Source organism: Cataglyphis hispanica, chromosome 8 (genome assembly GCF_021464435.1).
Source record: "Cataglyphis hispanica isolate Lineage 1 chromosome 8, ULB_Chis1_1.0, whole genome shotgun sequence".
Lineage (NCBI taxonomy): Eukaryota > Metazoa > Arthropoda > Insecta > Hymenoptera > Formicidae > Cataglyphis > Cataglyphis hispanica.
The window spans coordinates 7,762,501-7,782,476 of record NC_065961.1 but is presented as its reverse complement, the minus strand read 5'-3'; the positions used below and the strand labels follow the sequence as shown (position 1 = coordinate 7,782,476).

Here is a 19,976-nt window from a genome sequence, read left to right as displayed (position 1 = left end):
TCTTTTTTTGCGCATCGTATTTTACATTTTATTAGCAATTTAAATGATTTTGTTTCATGATATACTTGGATGTTTTTACTATCAGTTTTTAGTATAATTTACGCAATCTTTTCACGTAACAAGTCATACACATATATATACACACATATATAAGTACATACATATCATCTTTTTCAGAAATCATAAGTGCCAGCTGATTAGGAGTCCAGTTAGAAGCTGTCAGATAAGATTATTAATTATGGCTTCTTTTCTTTCATATGGCACAGAGAACGAGTTGAACTCATTGATTATGAGCTTAAGCCATAACTGTGATAAATTTAGTAAGCGGCACGATAATATCAACACGTATACTTGAGAATCAATACTTGGATTTGAATAATAATGTTCGGTTTATTTTATCTTTAATTTTTCTTGAAATAGAATAAATATTTTTATAATTTAATGTACTTTCTTAATTTAATATACTTTTTTAATTCAATATATTTTCGTGATTTTATATGCAATTTTTTTCAACGATTAATCAATATTTATTCATATTTTTTCAATGTCAGTTCAATGTTCATATATATTATAAGATTTATACATATATTAAAATTTGACACAAAATTTTAATTTAAGATTTTAAAGTGTTTATGATACAACATTATAAAAATATCGTTCTTTTATTATATAATCTATGTAACATAATATACTACACATACCTATAATTATACTGCATATATTTATATATAATGGTATGTTTAGATCAAAGATTTTTTTGCTCATAATGCGATTAGATAGAGAACAATCTGACAGATTGGTGCGACGTCACGCGCATTCGCGCACGTGCAGCGATGCGTGTAACGATAGCTACAACTGTTGTGTGTTGATGGTTGGTCGTCGTGACGACCCGGCACCCGGCACCTCCTGGTGAGCCCGATTACGTCGTTCTTTCAGGAAATCACCGAGACCATTTGTGACGTTGCGCTGCAAAAAAAGCGTTTAAATCGAAATGGTGGTCGTCGATAAACGTAAATACTTCATAATCTCTACGGCGGGATATTTCTTCGGTGCATCCGTGCAACACGACGAAGATGATATCGAGGATCGAGAGATCCTCGATCGTTTCTTGGAGCAGTCGTCATGTAGAATTCTGTGCGCCAGACCGACTGACGAGGATCAAAAAGTTCGTTTGAAATTGAGCACCGAATTGGGCGCCGGTACGGTCAACAATTTGGTCTTCTTTAAGGTACCTTAACAGAGCTTCTACTACAAAAAAGAAAGATAATGTATATATATCTATAGATAAAAATGTAAATAATAATGTAACGAGTAAAGAAAAGAAGCTACTGTTGTCGAGAAATATTTTCATTTGCAACCGTTGATTTATACGTTTCTCTTCGTTGATCTTTAATGACTGTCATATTGAATGCTGACGAGCGCGATTATTCCTCGACAATAGAAAGTATTTTCTAGAAAGCTGTAATAAGATTTAGTTAGGCATGTCATTTATATTGCTGATGGTGCAAAAATGCGCGCAGATGACAGCGGCGGTGATTACGGAAGAAAATTTTCACGATGTGGTCCAAGTGGCTTCCACTGGCTGCGGAGATGGATCGGTCTTGATCGAAGGTCTTCGTCAGGTTTGGGCGCCGACTCTCCGATCGTCAGGCTTAAGCGCATCGTGTCTGAAGAAGCTCGAAGAGAGGCTTCTCAGCTCCGGATTCTCGACTACTGTCGCAGAGGAAGAGTATTGGCGACGAAAACGAGATGAGGTGAAACGGTCGCACGAGAAAACTATTTGCGAGGAAGCCGGCAAGTCGGTGAAGAACATCAGGGTCGAACTCGAAAACGCCGCGGTGTCGAGGTGCATTTAATTTTCTTTCCATGTATCTTGACACATGGAATACAAAATAATTTAAAAAACTCCAAGATATATACGGTGGATGTTAAAAATAAAAAAAATTATTGATATTAATGTAAAATTTGTAATAATTTATAATTAGTAAAATGAAAAAAAAGAATTAATGTATTAGAGATTTTTATTCAAAGTTTCTTTGTTATTTTATTTAGACATCTTTACTATCGTTATTATATAGTTATATAATTTTTATGTTAAATATAGAGATGGATTAATCGCTGTAGAAGAGGCTTGCGAAGCCATTTCGGTATTTGTAGATGATTTATGGAAATTAAGCGGACCAGCGTATACCGAGGAACGAATGAAATCGTTGCTCGATGTAATTGGAAACGAAGTGGTACAATTAACACAGACTTATCTCAATGCGGTACGTCGATTTAAGAATCAATCATATATCATTCACGATTAGCAATTGTGTTTAGCAATAATTGAAAAATTTTTTAAAATGTTTATTCATAAATTCTTAATTTTTTTTGAAATATCTATATAATTTTTTAAAAATAATTCGAGAAAAAAACTGAATTTTTCTCTTGATAAATAAAATTTGAGTCAAAAGAATCAAATAAGCCTCTATGGCTTTTCAATCTTTTTTTCAAAAATATTATTAAATGATTGCTCGGTTATATAATAAAATAATTTAATATTGCTGGATAGGTTGATATAACCGAGACTCGTGCAAAGGATGAAACGATCGCATTGGGAGCGACAGTGTGCGAAAAATGGGTAAATGCCACGCAGAAATTGACAGAACTTTTCTGGCCGCATTATTCGCTCCATCCTTGGCGGGGAACAATCTTTGTACCCGGAAAATGTTTGAAGCTCGGCAAAAGTCTCAGGTAAAGTGACAATGCGTATAAAACGACTTGGAATAAATAATAGATATAACCGCGATTAATCTCTTTAGGCAAATGTCAGACTTGCGTGCACAGCATCGCCAATTGAGCAGACTTCTGACTTCGAACGAAAGATCTGGACTGGGTATCGAGAAATTACTCCAGTCATTTGATGACATGAGAGGTATCTTTACGGGGCTTTAATTTAAAGATATTTTATTAATTTTTCGACACAAATTGCAAGCACATGTATCTTTGAGATTGAGATCGACAAAATAATTTCTTTCCTCGCGTGCTTTTCACGAATTATTTAATGATTAATATAACTATAATAAAACTAAAAATAAGAAACTTAAAAATAAAAACTAAAATTCAGCAAATTTTTGATTAATAATATTTTAATTACGGCTTATCAGTTGTATCGAACGTTGATGAGCATTGGGATGATGAATGGGACAGACTGAGACGTAAAATTGAAGAGGGCCTGGTGCCAGCTGAAGAGCGCGTTGCTCAAAAGCTGAAAAATCACATTGCTGACGCTGATACTCCGAGTGCTTTGGTAGCCGAATTTGCGAAATATAGCGAGTTGTTGAAGAGAGAAGGACTTAAGAGAGCATTGCGTGCAGAACGAGAGTCACTACTTGCTGCATATCCTGATTTAATCGGTAAAATACTCTTGAGCATTAAAATTCCGTATCGTCAATCATTATAAATATAATGCCAAAAAATTAACACAAAAATAAAAAGAAAAATTTGTGCATTTTTTTACGTGCAGATAATTATCGATTTTATTGTATTATTTATATATATTGTATTATTTATTTATATATTTTTTTCTTACAATACTATTATTGAAAATACAAGGTGGTACATTTTAAAAACGTTAATTTATATAATTCGAGACTTATCATCAATTATCGCGTTTGTTTGTGTTTTTTCGAAACACGAAATTGTAGAAAGTCGCTTGGCTGGTCCCGATACGGAAGATCTTCTGGATGTTCCTAGAGTACTGCAAAAGGTTCAAGCCGCTAGATCTGCGGAAGTACGATTAGAGAGCCTGGCTAAATTAGGAAAGGAACTGCTCGCTGATTTGCCAGGATATGAAGAAGTGGCGACGCGATTGTCGAGCGCGCTCAAAGAAGCCGAAGAAAAAAGGAAGGATTTAGTTGAGTCATGGGTAATCTTTAATTATGTATATATTTAATCTGATTTGACAATTTTTAAAATTTTATATTTTTTAAATTACATACAGCTTTTTAAATCTGAAATGATATATTATTAATATTTCTTAATATTTGTATTCGTCCAGGTGAACAACACAAAAAATGAGATAGCTAGGAAAGAATTAAGCTTGGGCACTGATTCGCCGGTGGTAGAACTTACCGGCACCAGCATGATGCGAGTGACCTATGATCCTCGATTGATGACCCTGATCAGAGAAGCCAGAGCATTGTCCGGCGAAGGCGTCGAGCTACCGAGAGAGATTAGAGAACTCGTAGACAGAGCCGCAACTTTAGCCGGGCGAGCTAGAGCGCTTCAACAGGTCGCCACCTTTCATAACACGATCGGCGATCGAATGGTGCCATCTCAAAGACCGCTCATGTTGACGGTGGCTCTCGAATTAGCGCGTGCTGTTCAGGAACAGTCGGGTGTCGTTTGGTCCGATCCTCATCTTGTCGATGCGTACACCGCTCGATTGAAAGAGTTGGTGAGAATTTCATTGTTATTTGTAAAGGTGATATAAAATAAAATTGCAAATAAAATTAGTATAATAAAATTGAAAATAATTTTGCAGGTGGTAAAGTTTGCTCGACAAAACTCGGAATTGATTTCGAAGCATTGCACGTTGCGAGACTACGTGTCAAACTTGTTGAAAGGCGATGCTGTGCACCTTGTTGGAAATCAGAATATATGGAAGGAGACATTGATGAATATGAGAGCGATCGTCGACGCGGTGGATTCGGAATATGGTAATGCGAAAGCTTGGAAATTGCATTGGGATCGGCAACTCTTAAAAGCACTGGGTGTAGCGTACAGGTATAGCGCATACAAGATTCTGATTATAATCAAAATTTATATGTATAATGATATATTTAAATTTTATTTTAAAATTAATTAAATAATGCAACACTTTTTTTATCAAAAACTCTTTGCGTAAAATATGTATATTTTGTTCTTAGAAATGCTTTACCATCCTTATCGAAGAAATTATCCGAGATCCGAGTCGAGCTCACTTTTCGAGATGGACTTCTACAATGGAGACCGCCGCTCGAAGACATTCGCGCAAAATTATATTCCGGTATACGCCGATCGCTTTCCATTCCGATAAATTTTCGGGGCGTCGGAGATGTCGCCGATGCACACTTTGGCGATTTGGTGCAGAAAAATGCGTATCTCTTTAGCGGCGTTTACAAACAAGTAGAAACCGTTCTGTTCACTCTCGAATTGTTTAGGATGAAATGGCTAAATCTAGCAACGCCAGCCAATATCGATGTTGGAGAACGGTAAGCTAAAATAATGTATTGTAATACTGTTTTCTGTGTCATCATATCATTGCATATTATTTTATATCATCTATATATTTTTAGACTAAAAGAAAAACCTCCTCAAGAATGGGCGAAAGCGTTCAAAGAGGCTAAGCAATGGGCCCAAGAGGCAAGTTCTATAAATATTTCCAGATAAATCAAAAAAAGAAAATTTTCTTTAAAAAAAAAATTGGCACTTTTTTACTTTAATAAATTTTTGGCTATTGTGATATTTGTGTCTCGTTTTTTTTTAATTTATTTAAAAATGCAGTTTGATTGCAGCTTCCGATTTATTCTTGTATTAAGCGCACTTGTACTTTTATATCGTTTCAATTAAATAATCATCTATTTTCACTGACGCAGGTTGGAAAATTAAGAGGTTGCGAAGTGAAAATCTCGTGCATATGCATCGACACGGCGACAACGAGGAACGATTTGGAGATTGCGACCCGTCATTATTGGGAACGTCTGTGTTCCGATTTAAGGATGAAAGCATCCTCACGTTTGATGGCTATCGTCGAGTTTCTTTCCTTCGCAACTAAGGAGCTCGAACGTAGGCCTCGCGATGTAGAGGAGGTCGGATTAGCTCACGAGGCCCATGCGCGTATCGAGCAACAATCGGCAAGCATTGCTGAAAAAATGGAAGTCGTTACTGTACTCGCCAAAATTATGGCTGCATGGACCAGCGAGAAGCTCGATGGTAATATTTCTTCAAATGATACTTTGATGAAATTTTTCTGGGGACCGGTCCCTTTATAAATTGCAAATAAAAACAGATTGATTCTCATTGGTTTTACCTTTACAGGCGTTAATGCAGCTTACGCCGCTTGGCAGGAATTAGGGGATCGTTTGGAAAAGCATAAAGCTGTTATGGCGCGTTTACTGGAAGATGCTAAAGTTAATCTTCGTCATAGAGCGATAGCACTGAGAGACGAAAGAGAGAGATGGCAGGCTAAATGGTCCGCAAGAATTTCGGAGAATTTCACACTCGATTGGCTGATATCGATGAAGGAACGTTGGCTCAATTTAAATGCACAAATGGATTCCTTGAAAGCGGATTGTAAAAGAATAGCTCTCGATCTTGAGAGTGTTCTGGAAGATGATGAAATTAATTTATCACAATTGGAACGCGAATTGGAGATCGAGGAATCAAATTACAGGTTATTTTATAAAAGTAAAAAATACTTCATACAAAATTGATATAATATATTTGTATAATATTTATAAAACAAACAATTTATTATTTTTTAATTTTTAATTTTTAATTTATTATATTAACGGAAAAAGATAACATTTTATTATTTTTTTTCTAAAATCAGCAAAATTAATTAAAATACCATGCTAAATACGATAAACAGATTTCAATCCGAGTTTTTGGAGGAGCTGAAAAATCAGGAAACCGAAGAGTGGGCCGTGGCCAGGAGAAGATTACCAAGACTCCACGATTGGCTCGATTCTTGGGAGAGTAAGATTCGATTGCAGGATAATTTGGAGACCGATACCTTTGTTGGTAAAAAGATTAATGAAATCAGATCTGCGATCGAATCTATTCAACTGCTTCGGGGAGACGAGATCGCCAACGAACACTGGACCGAGTTAATTCCTATATTAGGCTTGAAGGTTGAAAATCCACGAGATATCTCTTTAGGTGACTTGCTCGCTTGCTCGAAGGCGCTGGAAAAAAATGAGGCTCGAGTAAAGGTGAGAAATTGCAATGTTAATTTAATGAAAATAATTGTGATAGTGTAATTGCGTGTCAGAATATTGATATTTTGATTATTGCACGTACAATCAATTTCTTTCACTATTTGGATATCGATCTACAAGTTGTTAAAAAAAAATATCAGTTCAATATTAATTAAAATTTATTTTAGCATTTTTTTACAAGAGAAATTTGTGATTATTTTATTATTATCGAAAAATAATAAGACACAATCTAAGTAGAAGAGATTTACATATTTTTGTATCATAAATCTCAAATTTTTGTTGCATAAAATACGATATTTTCTTCGTTCTCAGGAAATAACGAAACGAGCAATCGCAGAAAGTGGAATTCGACAAGCGTTAATGGATGTAGAGATTTGGGAAAACACGGCATCACTTCCGTTGCAAGAGTCGACCGACAGTAAAAATATGACCATTCTACTAGTCGGAGATTACGGCAGTCTGTTAGCAAAAATAGGTATGTTTATTTATATCGATTAATAGATTGTACAATTTGTATCATCTTATTTTAAATCAAATTTTTAAAACAGAGGAATTAAGACTCTTGCTCGAAGGAGCAAAAGGCACATCGGGACACGAGAGATTCTCATCTAGAGTTGCACACTGCGAAACGGCTCTATCAGAACTCGAGGAAAGAATTAAAGTTCTCAGCACTGTCCAGAGAAAATGGATTTACTTGGATCCAGTCTATGGAAGCGGAGCAGCTCCAAGTGATTCCGGAAGATGGTCAAGGGCCGATAAAGAATTTAGGTTTTTAATAATTTCTATAATTTTTTTCCATCTAATATATGTATTGTATTTAAACGTTAATTTGTATTCCTTTGTAAACTATCAGATATATTATCGGAGAAGTATCTCGAGATCCCCGAGTACCATTCTTGAGACGACTTTCTCTACCAGCTTTAATAAATTTAAAGGATCTATTAGATCGATGTCAGAAGAGTCTGGATGAATTTTTGGAGGTAAAATTTGATAAATAAAAAATAATTACATTTTTTGAAAAAAATTATGCATATTTACATTCTTATCGGGTGTGTTATAACGACGTAAAATTTTGAAATTTTAGGAAAGACGTGCAGCGTATCCGAGATTATATTTTCTCAGCGACGAGGATCTTTTGGAGCTTGTATCAGGCAGCGGACGAGGTTTGGAAGCTCATTTGCCAAAATTATATCACGGTGTGGGTTCAGTAGTAAAAGAAAACGATACGTTGACGGCGATTATGTCGCCCGAGGGTGAAATGTTAAAGTTAGAGGAGGCTATCGATCTCACTGAACCTCTACCGCGATGGCTGAATAATCTTGAGAATGGAATGAAAAAGGCTCTCTGTCAAAGTTTAGAAAAATGTTTGAACGATTCCACGCCTGATCCATCTGTTTATCCTACACAGATACTGCTACTTTCGGAGAGAATAGGATTTACCGAGCGTTGCGAACGCGCTTTGAAGGAGGGTCGCTCGGCTTTGCAAAAGCTTGTTGAATTTCTAGAAACGCAGAGAGCGAGATACAGAGGATTGGAGGACGCCGGTGACAAATTGACCGCGTTGAAAGCGCGCGGTCTTCTGTTGGATACCGTTCACCATCTGCAAGTGGCCAGGACATTATCGAGAATTGTAGCAACCGGTGAGAATGCCGATTGGATGTGGTATAAACAATTGAGAAGTTACAGAAAGGTGAGTTTTGATTGAAAAATACATTTATGTCTTAATTAAAAGCATAATAAAAAGCATACTGTGATAACAATATAACATTTTACATTACTAAAATAATACGGTAAAACTAACATGAAATATAAAAGAAATTTTTAATATTTTTATGCTTAAATATTTGCAAGAGACATCACCATTTTTCCGTATTTTTCGTATTTTGCAAAACATCAACTTAACACGCGTTTTTTAAGAGTGGATAATATTTTATATTATATTTAAGATTAATTAAAAAAAATTGTTCTTGTCAATAATATCTTCAAATAAAGTGCACTCTATATAATATAATCTGATTATCATATCTTGTATATTTTAAAGAATCAAGGTACATACGTGGTGCGATGTGCCGGCGCAGAGTTACCCTATCGCTTCGAGTATCAAGGAGCGTCTATCGGCTTAGTGAGAACTCCCTTGACAGAGAAATGCTTTTTGGCTCTCACGCAAGCTATGAAACTCGGATTAGGCGGAAGTCCGACTGGCCCTGCTGGAACCGGAAAGACCGAGAGTGTAAAAGCACTAGCGTCCATCTTGGGTAGACTAGTTCTGGTTTTCAATTGTGACGAAGGTAAAAACTGTTCTTTAATCATTGTGTTAGTGATAAAAAATTGTACGTTTTATTAACACAATATAGTTATACACAATACCCATATATTGAATAATTGACTTGATTTGTAGGGATGGATACTGGAAGTATGAAACGTATCTTAGGAGGCCTGGCACAAGCGGGTGCCTGGGGTTGTTTTGATGAGTTTAATCGTCTCGAAGAGGATACACTAAGCGCGGTAGCGATGTTGGTGAGGCCGCTTCAAGAGGCGCTTCGAAACAGTTCTCCTGAGATTTTGCTAGGTGATCGAAAGATCACGTTGGATCCTCATTGCTGTATCTTTATTACGATGAATCCAGCCGGAAGTGAGTATGGAGGCAGGCGCAAGCTGCCGGATTCATTGGCGAGACTCTTTAGACCTATCAGCATGGCGCATCCGGACAAGTCGGATATCGTCAGAACTCTGTTGGAATGCGCCGGTTTTATAGAAGCGATTACTCTCGGCAAACGACTTGTAGAAGCTCTTGAAATTGCCGGGACTATGTTATCCGAGCAACCGCATTATGATTGGGGACTCAGAGCGCTGAAATCTGTGCTCGATGCCTTACATCCAGTTGCCGATGTAGATGAAACCACTAGGCATGTTTAAAAATATATGAGTTTTTAAATATATGAGATTAGGAAAGAAAATTGTGATATTCTTATCAAATATAAAGATAAAAAATGTTGATCTTTTTTAATGAATTAATATTTGATAGTGACATAAAATGTTGACGTATCGTCATCTGATATTCTAGCAAAATTTGTTCCTTGGTCTCAATTTTAGATTATATTTTTTGATAAGTTAAAAGATGATTTTATATTTCTATTAATTTTTATACAAGTATATATAAATGTTTTTTTTCTTGAATAAAATTAAGATTAATTTATATTATAGTTATTTTACAAAAATATTTTTTTATTAATAAAATTATGTCGATTTATTAAGGAAATTTTTTTCATTTTTTTCATAGACTTCTCATTTCGATTAAGGAGTCGACTCTTCCAAAGCTGACAGAGACAGATACGACAAAGTTCTTGGCATTGCTGGACGATCTCTTTCCAAAGACCAATCCTTCTTTGCCTGTTTCTGCAGAAAGCGAAAATTTAGTCGCCGCGTTGTTGAAGATCTGCGAGACTCAGGGATTGACGAAAGAGATTGCCAACAGATGCGTTCAATTGAATGATCTGTTGAAAAGTAGAACCGGCGTCGCCGTAGTCGGCCCACTGGGTAGCGGAAAAACATCAATTAGGTTGTGCTTAGCCGAAGCGATGGCGAAGATCGGCGAACCCGTGCAACAGATTGTCGTTTATCCTGGCGCGGTACCGAAGAGCAGATTGTTAGGACACGTGAATCCGCGAACAAGGTAAAATACAATAGAGGAGCTACTTTATCAATTTTGAACACGGAATGATTGCTAAAATTACACGTTTGTGCATAGAGAATGGAAAGAAGGTATTTTATCGAGCACGGTAACATCCGCTGGAAATTCTGCAACCTGGATCATCTTTAATGGCGATGTGGAACCTGAATGGGCGGAGGCGTTGAATTCAGCCCTAGACGATAATCGATTGTTAACGTTACCCAATGGAATAGGAGTTAAACTCGGTAGTGGTACAAGGTACAATATAGCTTAAAATTAATTGAATAATTATATCCCACATAATATGCGACAAGACTCACAGTCAAATAAATATCAAATGTTTAAACTTTATAAATTATACTTAAGTTGCATCTAACTGTTTAATTACATATTTATTTATTATACTTGTTCTAAATGGGTTTGTAAAATAGGTTTATTTTCGAGACCCACAAGCTTGCCGATGCCAGTCCGGCTACAGTTTCACGATTGGGTGTTTTGCATCTTGGATTAACGAGATCGACGTCTTTATTGGCGCCGTGGCGAACAGAGCAACTCTCTTCGACGGCTGCGGAAATCGCAAACGCTCATTTATGCTCGTCCATCGACGAAATTCTGAAGATAAATGTCGAAAGCTCATCTGCGTCTGGTCTGATGACCGCAGCATTGTGTCACCTCCATAAAGCACAGACATTCAATCAGGCTACTCAAGCTCTTCTGCTCTCATTATGCGGTCAAGTGAGCGATACACAATCTAGAGATGATTTGGCGAAATTCATTTATGAGTCGACTGATAGTTGGTGAGTGGTTCACAAAATTTCTCAACTCTAATTTTTTCGAATTTTTAAAGCAACGGATTGTCAGCTGTGCTTACTTCGTTTGTGAAATATCCTTCAGGTGTCCCGACCCGCAAAAACCAAGTAATGTTCTCTACGATCAAGAAACTGATCGACTAATACCCTTCAGCGACACTTACGAATCTATCGATACCGATTATGGACCTGTCTCGATCTCAGGTATATATAAATTCATGTATTAAAATTCTAAAAGTAAACTTTAAGGAAAGAATATAGATTATATTTTTTTTCATATTTTATATAGATCGCATCAGAAAAGCATTAACAGCCATTTTACCGTGGATAAAAGACGGTCATCCACTTATGATTCGTGGGCCCGAAGCTTGTGGTAAAAACACTTTAATAGATGTTGCATTATCGAGGATTAAAAATCACGATACAATGATCGTGGTAAAAGGATCTTCACTTTATGGTCCTGAAGATTTTGTAAACCGCTTGAAAAAGGCTTGCTTGCGTCTGGATTCCTCGTCGCAGGGCAGGATGTATAAACCGAGAAGTGGATCTCGAGTGCTTCTTATCTTAGAAGATATGCATCTTGCCGCCAAAAATTTACAGGTATAATTCAGAGTGTCTTCATAAATTTTTAATCTAATAACAAATCAAATCAATCTAATAATTTGTAATAATAACAGACCTTTTTTTAGGTTTAATTAAATATATAAAAATAAAGTTTGTATTATATTTTTAAACTGTTTTCTTGATTTAACAGAAATTTTAAATATAATGCAAATCTTTTTAAACAATATCTTATATAAAAAAAAGAATTAGAAAAAAAAATTTTATCTCAATAATAAATTATATTAAATAAATTTTATTAAATATTTTATTAAATAAATTAATAAAAATAAATTATATATTTTTAGGAATTGGTAAGAGAGTTACTTCAAGAGGAAGGATTCCTCGAGGAAGATCTCGAATTTTCTAAAATATCCTTAACAATCATATGCACTGCAGATGAATCTACACGATTGCATCCGAGACTCGAAGCCTTATTTGCAACTTATTATCTAGAGTGAGCAAATTTCTTCACATAAAAAGTATATGAATTTTCATAAACTAAAAGCAAAATGTATTCTATCAATAGATATCCTAGCCAAAAGGACATCGCAACAATTCTCGAGCTTCATTTAAGGACCTCTCTAAAGGAGATAGATTATGTTATGGCAGAATCTTGGATCGCTCGAATAAAGCCTAATATCTTAGACGCTTTTCGATTTGCATCCACTCAAAAATCTTCTCTCAACTGGACTCTTAAAGATATCGTTTTGTGGGCGAGTCGTTTGAAATATTACCCTACACCTGAAAACGAAGCGGATATCACTCGTTATTTACTGGATGTCGGAAAACGATTGTTTTGCGCGAGGTATTAAAATCTTAAAATCATAATAAAATATTTATTCTATTATTTACAATTATTATATTACATTTAAATAAAATTTGTTTGTAAAGAAATTTAAAACTATATCTATATAATAGTTTTAAAGTTTTAAAGTCATAATTTTTTTTTCCTTTGCGAATAATCTTACAACTTTATAATATTTTCTTGTCTAGATTAACGCCCGAGGCGTTGACACGATGGGAACGTTTATTAATCTCAAAGGACTCCGAAGTAAAGAATTTTAACAATGATGTATACGTGTGGAAAAGTGCAAACACGGGGCTTCATCCTTTGAGCAAAGAAGAATGGCGAGAAGAAATAATCAATGCAGCGGCTAGATGCGCCAGAGAGGGTCAACCGGTACAAGTACCGATTTCATCTTATCTTTTGGAAACTATAGCTGGTAAATAGTTTAATTAAATTAGTTTTAAAAGAACTCTTATTTGATGTAATAATAATGTTAAATGTTTTAAACGATAGGATTGAGTTGGGCTGTGGGGTGTGATTTTCGCGGTATGATACTGGTTGGACGACCGGGAGCGGGCAGAAGATCAGCTGTTAAACTAGTCACGACCTTCTCTTCTCTTCGATTGATCGATTCAGGACCTGGTAAATAAATTATAATTTGCAAAGAAGCATAATATTTATTATTGGATCTCTATTCTCGTGCTTGTACTGCAGAACGCGGTAAAGCGGCGATAAAGAATGCCGTGCAAGCCGCCGGTATCGAAAGTCAGCCGACCTTGCTTTTGTTGGAAGAATGCCATGCTAGGGAAGAGACCTTAGCCATTCTGATAAGCGCTATGGTATCCAGAAGCGAAATTCCAGGGCTCTTTACAACGGAAGAGCTTGATGCGCTCGTCGCACCGTTAGCCGATCTGGCCCGAAGAGAAGATTTCCAAGGAACGTTAGAGCAGTATTTATATCATCGTACGTATACTTAAAAAATTATGCAATGAAAAAAGTAAGTTTATGGCGATATATTATTTTTTTCTTTCTAAAAAAAATTCATAATTTTATTTTAAGTTCTCTCATTTTTAACGGCATCTTATTATTCATATATTATACATTATTTCTATGTTTGTCTCATGTGCAATGATTGATAATATTTTGTAGGTCTGCGCAAGTATCTCCGGATAGCGATAATCCTAGATTCGGAAGAGATTGAATCATCGCGATTATTACATCTGGGCCTTCGACATTGCGCGCTTCTCGGGTCTAGCCTCGGCGAATGGTGGTCCCGGGAGAGCTCGTTAATTAAATTTGCGGTCCAAGAGGGTACTTTGGAGCTGAACGAAGACGAAGAGCTACCGAGTGGCGCGAAGATCATGATCGGCGCTCATTTGCAGGCACCTCGTCATCAGAGAGCACCGGCGAGATTTCTCGCTCTAGTGCACACTTGGAGACATCTCCGCGACTCGTGGAGCAAAGAGGTAGAAGAAAAGCTTCGATCTCTCGAAGCCGGTATCGGAAAGCTAAGGGAGGCCGGCGAGCAGGTGGCTAAATTGGAAGACGAAGTATCCAGGCAGCGTCAGGAACTTGAGGTTCGCATAACTTAACATTGTATAATGTATAATAATATTTTAATGTATAATAATATTGTAATAAAAAATATTATCGCAATTTCAAGGTGGAAAAGGGGAGAGCCAACGCTGCTCTCGAGCAAATCACTGCTACGATGAGAGGTGCGACTAGTCAAAGAGGAGAGATGACGAACTTGAAGGCCAACACAGAACGCGAAAGCGCCGAGCTTGCTCTGCGTAAGGTACAAGTTAAAACGTGCGGAGATCTCAGAGGCTCCTTCTTGATATGTTATATTATGTTAAGTTATATATGTATGTAATAAACATTTTCTCTCTTACTGTTTATGTTTAGGCGGATATAGAAAAAGAATTAGGAAAGGTCAAACCTCTGGTGGCACAAGCTGCTCAGGCAGTAGCCGGTATAAGTGCCGACGCGTTAGCCGAAGTTCGTTCATTGAGAGCACCGCCGGCGCCAGTGAGAGATGTACTCGAAGGTGTCCTTCGGCTAATGGGAATAAAGGACACGTCCTGGAACAGCATGAAGACTTTCCTCGCCAAGCGAGGTATCAAAGACGAGATCAGGTGAGAGATTGAAATCTCCCTAATTAATTAATTTTAAATTTATTTATTTATTTCTGTATTCTTCAGAGATGGGCGCATTTAACTTTATTATTAATATTTTTTTCTTTTTTTATAACATGCAGAAATTGGGACGCGAGACGCAGTGCACCCGCTAGTTTAGAAGCGGTCGCTAAATTGGTGAAGGAACGTCCGGAAAGTTTCGAGGAGAAAACGGCAAAGAGAGCATCGGTGGCGGCGGCTCCACTGGCCGCTTGGGTTCTCGCTAATCTTCAATATGGTCAGATATTGCAGCAAGTTGCTCCATTGGAAAGAGAACAACGACAATTGGCCGAGTACGAAACGAGGAGAAAATCTCCGTTTCTATTTCCTATTATGAAAAATCTTAATTCTCAAATATTTAAAATTTTTTATTCCTTTCTTATTTATTTTCTTGTATATTTATTGTACATATATTTTCTTGTTATTATTCTCTGTATCTTGTAGTTAATTTCTTTTTATTCTTTTATCTCTTTTTTTATAATCTGTTCTTTTCTTTATTATATTTAATTAAATTTAAAATCTTTTTTTTTAATTAAAATTTTTTTTTTCTTTTAATTAAATAATTTAAAATTTTTAATTATTTAGATTTATAATGTCATCTTTTCTATTATTCAAGACGATTGGCAGCGGCTGAAGCACAGTTGGGAAAATTAGCAACGGGATTAAATACGGTGGAAAGTCGTGTGGCACAACTTCAAAAAGAACTTGCCGAGCACACGAGAGGTGCAGCTGAATTGCAGTTGCGAACTGAATCCACCGAGGCCAGTCTTTCGACGGCGCGAGCTCTTTTACAGAAGCTCGATACCGAACATCGCGACTGGCAAACTCAATTTCAAGAGCTGACTGCCAGAAAGGAAAAACTGGACATTGAGGCGGCTAATGCGGCGGCTCTACTCGTGTATCAGGTTCAGCTAATATTGTCGCTTATATTTAATCAATGCAAAAAAAGATATATTATATTTAATGTATTTATTTTAATATTTTTATTTTAATATTTATTTTTACATTTATTTTAATATTTTAATATTTAATATTTTAATATTTTATTTTAATATTTATTTTTATATTTATTTTAATATTTTAATATTTTATATAATAAATATACTTTTAGTAAATATTTCCGCAATAATTATCTTGAAAATTAATGTACGTTGAATTTTTATGCGCAAGCATTTAAATACCGATGCATGTAATATTGATGATTGCTAAAAATTTTTAATATTTGATTCTTGAAAATTATGATTTGTGCAGAATCCTGAAAAAGATGATAATTGGGAGAAATCAGCGATCGCGTTATTAGTAACTGAACGCGAGAGATTGTTATGGAGAGCACAGGATTTACCAGCAGATACGAGTAGCTTGGTTGCGGCCTCTCGTGTGTTGAAAGGACCGTTGGTGCCTATTTTCCTCGATCCTTCGGGAGTAGCTGTATCCTGGATTAAACGTAACATTGGCTCCAGACTCGAAATTACTCAGCCTGAAAATTCGAAATTTTTGACGGCTCTCGAACTCGCTGTGCGTTTTGGAAAACCTCTCTTGGTCGAGGAACTGGTCCAATTTCCGTCGATATTGTTGCCGGTTCTTCGCCGGAAACCACTTAGATTGGGCGATCGTATCTTGTCGGCTCAGCAAGGCTTCCAACTTTTCCTAGCCACGAGGAAAGACAGATTGGAAGATATTCCGAAGGAAGCCGATGCCGTGTTATGCGAAATCACACTTGGTGCTGGTACGAAAAGCCTGGCGGAGAGATTCGTCGAGAAGGTATGCGAGAATATATAAGAACGGATATATGAATACAATAATTTTTAATAATCCCACTTCGATTTATATTCGAACGATTATCAACATTGTATCTTTGCAAGCTTTTATTAAACGAAACACCGGAGCTCGAGGCGCGAAGAAGAGAAGCTTTGGAAAGGGAGGAAAAATTGTCTGGAGAACGAGATGCGGCCAGGCTAGATCTGCTGAGTCAATTAGCTACAGCCAGAGGCCAAGACCTTTTGCAAGAATCTCAAGAACAAGGAGGACTCTTATCTACACTGGAAACGACGCAATCCAAGGCGAAAGAAATAGCTGTCGCTCTCGAGGAAAGCAGACAGAGCTTAAATGAAATTGCAAGGTACTTTGACATAACTTGATTAAAACATTGATTTTAATTCATTTAAAAATAATATTTTTTACTGTTGTTTCTTTTTTTTAGACGGGCCAAAGATCATGAAAAGTTTGCGCAATTTGCCGCTAACATGTATGAGACTATTAAAGAATTGACACTTCTCAACTCTTTATATATTGTTTCCACAGAGGTTTATACGGATATCTGCTTGAAAGCAGTACGGAATGATAGCTCTTCCGCGGGTCCAGATAGAGAGAAAAGAGAATCGCAGAGTTTAATAGAAAAACGGTACGTACATACTTATCCCGATAATTTTTATACAAAATTATCATACAATTTTGTCATCTTCAGGTTGATAACATTAACATTCCATCATTGCGCGAAGGCAATCTATAGAAAGCACAGACTTCCTCTAGCCTTGCACATGGCATTGTCGTTAAATCCAGTATCGGATGTCGAGAGAAATCTTTTGCTTGATAGCGGTGCAATCAACAATGATAATTCGGTCTTTGAATTACCTGAATGGATACCGGATGAGCGACGTGAGGCTGTGCAGGCCTTAGGATCTTCTCTATCTAATGTGTGTAAATCTAATATAATTTTTGCAATAAACAGTTTTTTAATAATTTAAATTTCTTAAAAATCAAGAATTTTTCTGATGTTCTACATAATCCTTTTTTATTAAAGATCGCTGCCAAGATAAAACCTTCCTGGCTAAAGGATATTTCTAATATTTATGCGGACAGTGAGCTTAACGCCTTTCAGAAAGTTTTAGTCGTGAAAGCACTTCGGCCTGATTATTTACACACCGCTTTTTCCAAATTCGCTGCGAAGCAATTAGGTAAGAGATGTCAAAAATATTCTATTTATTATGTTGTAAATTAATAAAATTTTTTTTTTATTTTAATATCTATTTATTTATTTTTTATTTTAATATTTATTTTTTTAATTTTAAATAATTGAATAATATAATTTAAATTCAAGCAAAACAAATATAAAGCTGAATTATTTTGGATTTCAAATATTATATGTAAATAGATCTCCGTTTTTAGTTCTTAGATAAACGTAATTTTTATTGTCTTTGTGCACAGTCAATAAATATCATGTTTATCCTTAGCGATTTTATCCAATATATTTGTAAATTTATTAAATTTTTTTACGATTTTTAATTTGCCAATAAATCTACGACAGGTGTAAAGGATTTGGCTCCTCCTGTATGGACATTGAATACGATCGCTCAGGAAAAGGAAAGATCATATCCTGTGCTATTACTTTTATCGCCGGGAACTGACCCTGGTCCCGAGCTCAATGTGCTCGCTGCAAAATATGCCTCTGCCGGATTTACCGAGGTTTCCCTGGGTCAAGGACACGTTACTCAAGCCGAATCGGCATTGGAAACAGCGTGCAGGTAAAATGATTTATGAGTTAAAGGATATTCAAATATTTTATGTGTATTTTGCTAAAATACAAGAAAAAATAATTATTAAAAAAATAAAAAACAAGAAAAAAAGAGATCTTACTTAAAATATGATTAATGTATCTAGTTTTAAGTACACATTCGTCGTTATTTCGCAGAAAGGGTGGCTGGATATTGTTGAGCAATTTACAACTCGCTCTAAAATGGTTGCCGCGATTGGAAAGCTTGTTACGTTCACCTATGTGTACCGCAAACAAAAATCCTTCCACAAGGATCTGGTTAACCACCGAGGAATGCTCCGGTTTCTATCCGGGCTTAGCGGGACTTTGTCTGAAATTGGCGTACGAGCCTCCTGAAGGCGTGAAGAGGAACATGAAAAAGTCACTCCAGCAGCTTCGACAATCGCAGAATAACGATGAAACCGCGGCTCCCGTTTTAATGCTCTCCTGGTTACACGCCACGCTCCAAGAACGACGAAATTTCATTCCTCAGGGCTGGATTAGATCGTACGAATGGAACGAATCGGATCTCGAGGCAGCCTACGAGTTGGTGATTAAAGAAATGGCAAAGAAGAAACGATCGCAACAAGGTACAAAATTTTATCGCTTCTCTCGATAATCTATGTAAACATAATATAATATAAATATAATATAATATAAATATAAATGTAAATTATTATATAATATCTTGCAACATGTATATATACGAGTATAATATTTGCGAGAAAAGGAGAGTGGCAAATTGGCAGAGGTTTACTCGACGTTGCGGTTTATGGAGGTCGACTTCAAGATGATTACGATGCAAGAGCTTTGCGCTCGATGATACGCGACGCGTGGTCCAGAGATATTTTCGAAGGTCACCGAAAGTTGGGAGACGCATTGAAGATAACCGATGGCGACCCAGTAAAATTGCTGGAGAGTTTGGACGATACGGATTCGCCAAAAAAGTATTTCGGCCTCCCTGCTAACGCTCACAGGGCATGGGAAAGATCTGCTGCGGAGAAAGCCCTGACGTATCTCAAAAGTAAATACATTGAAATAAATTAATGACACTTTATATCCAAGTTATTTTTATTAGCATTTCTTTTTTAATTTAAACTGTCCAAATCTTTGATATCAGCTGATTTGTGTATTTTAAATATTTTTTAAGGTATCTTAATAAAGCCTCTCAAAAATAGTGAGGCAAACAAAAATAAATTAGAAAAATCAAAAATTGAACAGGATCTAAAGAAAGTTATGGATCGACAATGTTCTTTGACATTCACGTATGATATAAGCGAACAGAAAAGAAATCCATTGCAGGACTTTTTCATAGACGAAGTTGATCTTACAAGAAAATTGTTGAATATTGTACGGACGGACATGGATGCGTCATCTTTCGAGGATGAGGTGAGACAAGAAGAGAGAAAGAGAGAGAGAGAGAAACGGAGTTTCTC

The 19,976-nt window shown here is 36.2% G+C and overlaps 1 protein-coding gene across 1 annotated transcript in view; it reads left to right on the top strand.

Annotated features, from left to right (window-relative positions):
* The first annotated feature begins 957 nt into the window (after nucleotides 1–957).
* The window catches only part of LOC126851816 (cytoplasmic dynein 2 heavy chain 1), a 20,291-nt gene continuing 1,272 nt past the window's right edge, over nucleotides 958–19,976 (top strand). Inside the window, exons 1-44 of the mRNA XM_050596166.1 lie at nucleotides 958–1,228; nucleotides 1,521–1,846; nucleotides 2,105–2,267; nucleotides 2,555–2,736; nucleotides 2,805–2,917; nucleotides 3,150–3,398; nucleotides 3,690–3,910; nucleotides 4,043–4,441; nucleotides 4,529–4,770; nucleotides 4,914–5,237; nucleotides 5,322–5,388; nucleotides 5,622–5,958; nucleotides 6,064–6,418; nucleotides 6,617–6,959; nucleotides 7,278–7,440; nucleotides 7,514–7,733; nucleotides 7,819–7,945; nucleotides 8,050–8,655; nucleotides 9,007–9,253; nucleotides 9,364–9,871; nucleotides 10,246–10,638; nucleotides 10,714–10,893; nucleotides 11,067–11,432; nucleotides 11,530–11,648; nucleotides 11,734–12,044; nucleotides 12,353–12,501; nucleotides 12,574–12,852; nucleotides 13,041–13,270; nucleotides 13,348–13,476; nucleotides 13,549–13,797; nucleotides 13,984–14,411; nucleotides 14,498–14,632; nucleotides 14,743–14,972; nucleotides 15,095–15,304; nucleotides 15,628–15,916; nucleotides 16,263–16,772; nucleotides 16,874–17,130; nucleotides 17,212–17,412; nucleotides 17,476–17,704; nucleotides 17,812–17,965; nucleotides 18,316–18,532; nucleotides 18,700–19,130; nucleotides 19,271–19,564; nucleotides 19,691–19,929. Of these exons, the coding sequence (XP_050452123.1) occupies nucleotides 992–1,228; nucleotides 1,521–1,846; nucleotides 2,105–2,267; nucleotides 2,555–2,736; nucleotides 2,805–2,917; nucleotides 3,150–3,398; nucleotides 3,690–3,910; nucleotides 4,043–4,441; nucleotides 4,529–4,770; nucleotides 4,914–5,237; nucleotides 5,322–5,388; nucleotides 5,622–5,958; nucleotides 6,064–6,418; nucleotides 6,617–6,959; nucleotides 7,278–7,440; nucleotides 7,514–7,733; nucleotides 7,819–7,945; nucleotides 8,050–8,655; nucleotides 9,007–9,253; nucleotides 9,364–9,871; nucleotides 10,246–10,638; nucleotides 10,714–10,893; nucleotides 11,067–11,432; nucleotides 11,530–11,648; nucleotides 11,734–12,044; nucleotides 12,353–12,501; nucleotides 12,574–12,852; nucleotides 13,041–13,270; nucleotides 13,348–13,476; nucleotides 13,549–13,797; nucleotides 13,984–14,411; nucleotides 14,498–14,632; nucleotides 14,743–14,972; nucleotides 15,095–15,304; nucleotides 15,628–15,916; nucleotides 16,263–16,772; nucleotides 16,874–17,130; nucleotides 17,212–17,412; nucleotides 17,476–17,704; nucleotides 17,812–17,965; nucleotides 18,316–18,532; nucleotides 18,700–19,130; nucleotides 19,271–19,564; nucleotides 19,691–19,929 (11,658 nt within the window). The 5' untranslated portion in view covers nucleotides 958–991. The remainder of the gene's footprint in view (nucleotides 1,229–1,520; nucleotides 1,847–2,104; nucleotides 2,268–2,554; nucleotides 2,737–2,804; nucleotides 2,918–3,149; nucleotides 3,399–3,689; nucleotides 3,911–4,042; nucleotides 4,442–4,528; nucleotides 4,771–4,913; nucleotides 5,238–5,321; nucleotides 5,389–5,621; nucleotides 5,959–6,063; nucleotides 6,419–6,616; nucleotides 6,960–7,277; nucleotides 7,441–7,513; nucleotides 7,734–7,818; nucleotides 7,946–8,049; nucleotides 8,656–9,006; nucleotides 9,254–9,363; nucleotides 9,872–10,245; nucleotides 10,639–10,713; nucleotides 10,894–11,066; nucleotides 11,433–11,529; nucleotides 11,649–11,733; nucleotides 12,045–12,352; nucleotides 12,502–12,573; nucleotides 12,853–13,040; nucleotides 13,271–13,347; nucleotides 13,477–13,548; nucleotides 13,798–13,983; nucleotides 14,412–14,497; nucleotides 14,633–14,742; nucleotides 14,973–15,094; nucleotides 15,305–15,627; nucleotides 15,917–16,262; nucleotides 16,773–16,873; nucleotides 17,131–17,211; nucleotides 17,413–17,475; nucleotides 17,705–17,811; nucleotides 17,966–18,315; nucleotides 18,533–18,699; nucleotides 19,131–19,270; nucleotides 19,565–19,690; nucleotides 19,930–19,976) is intronic.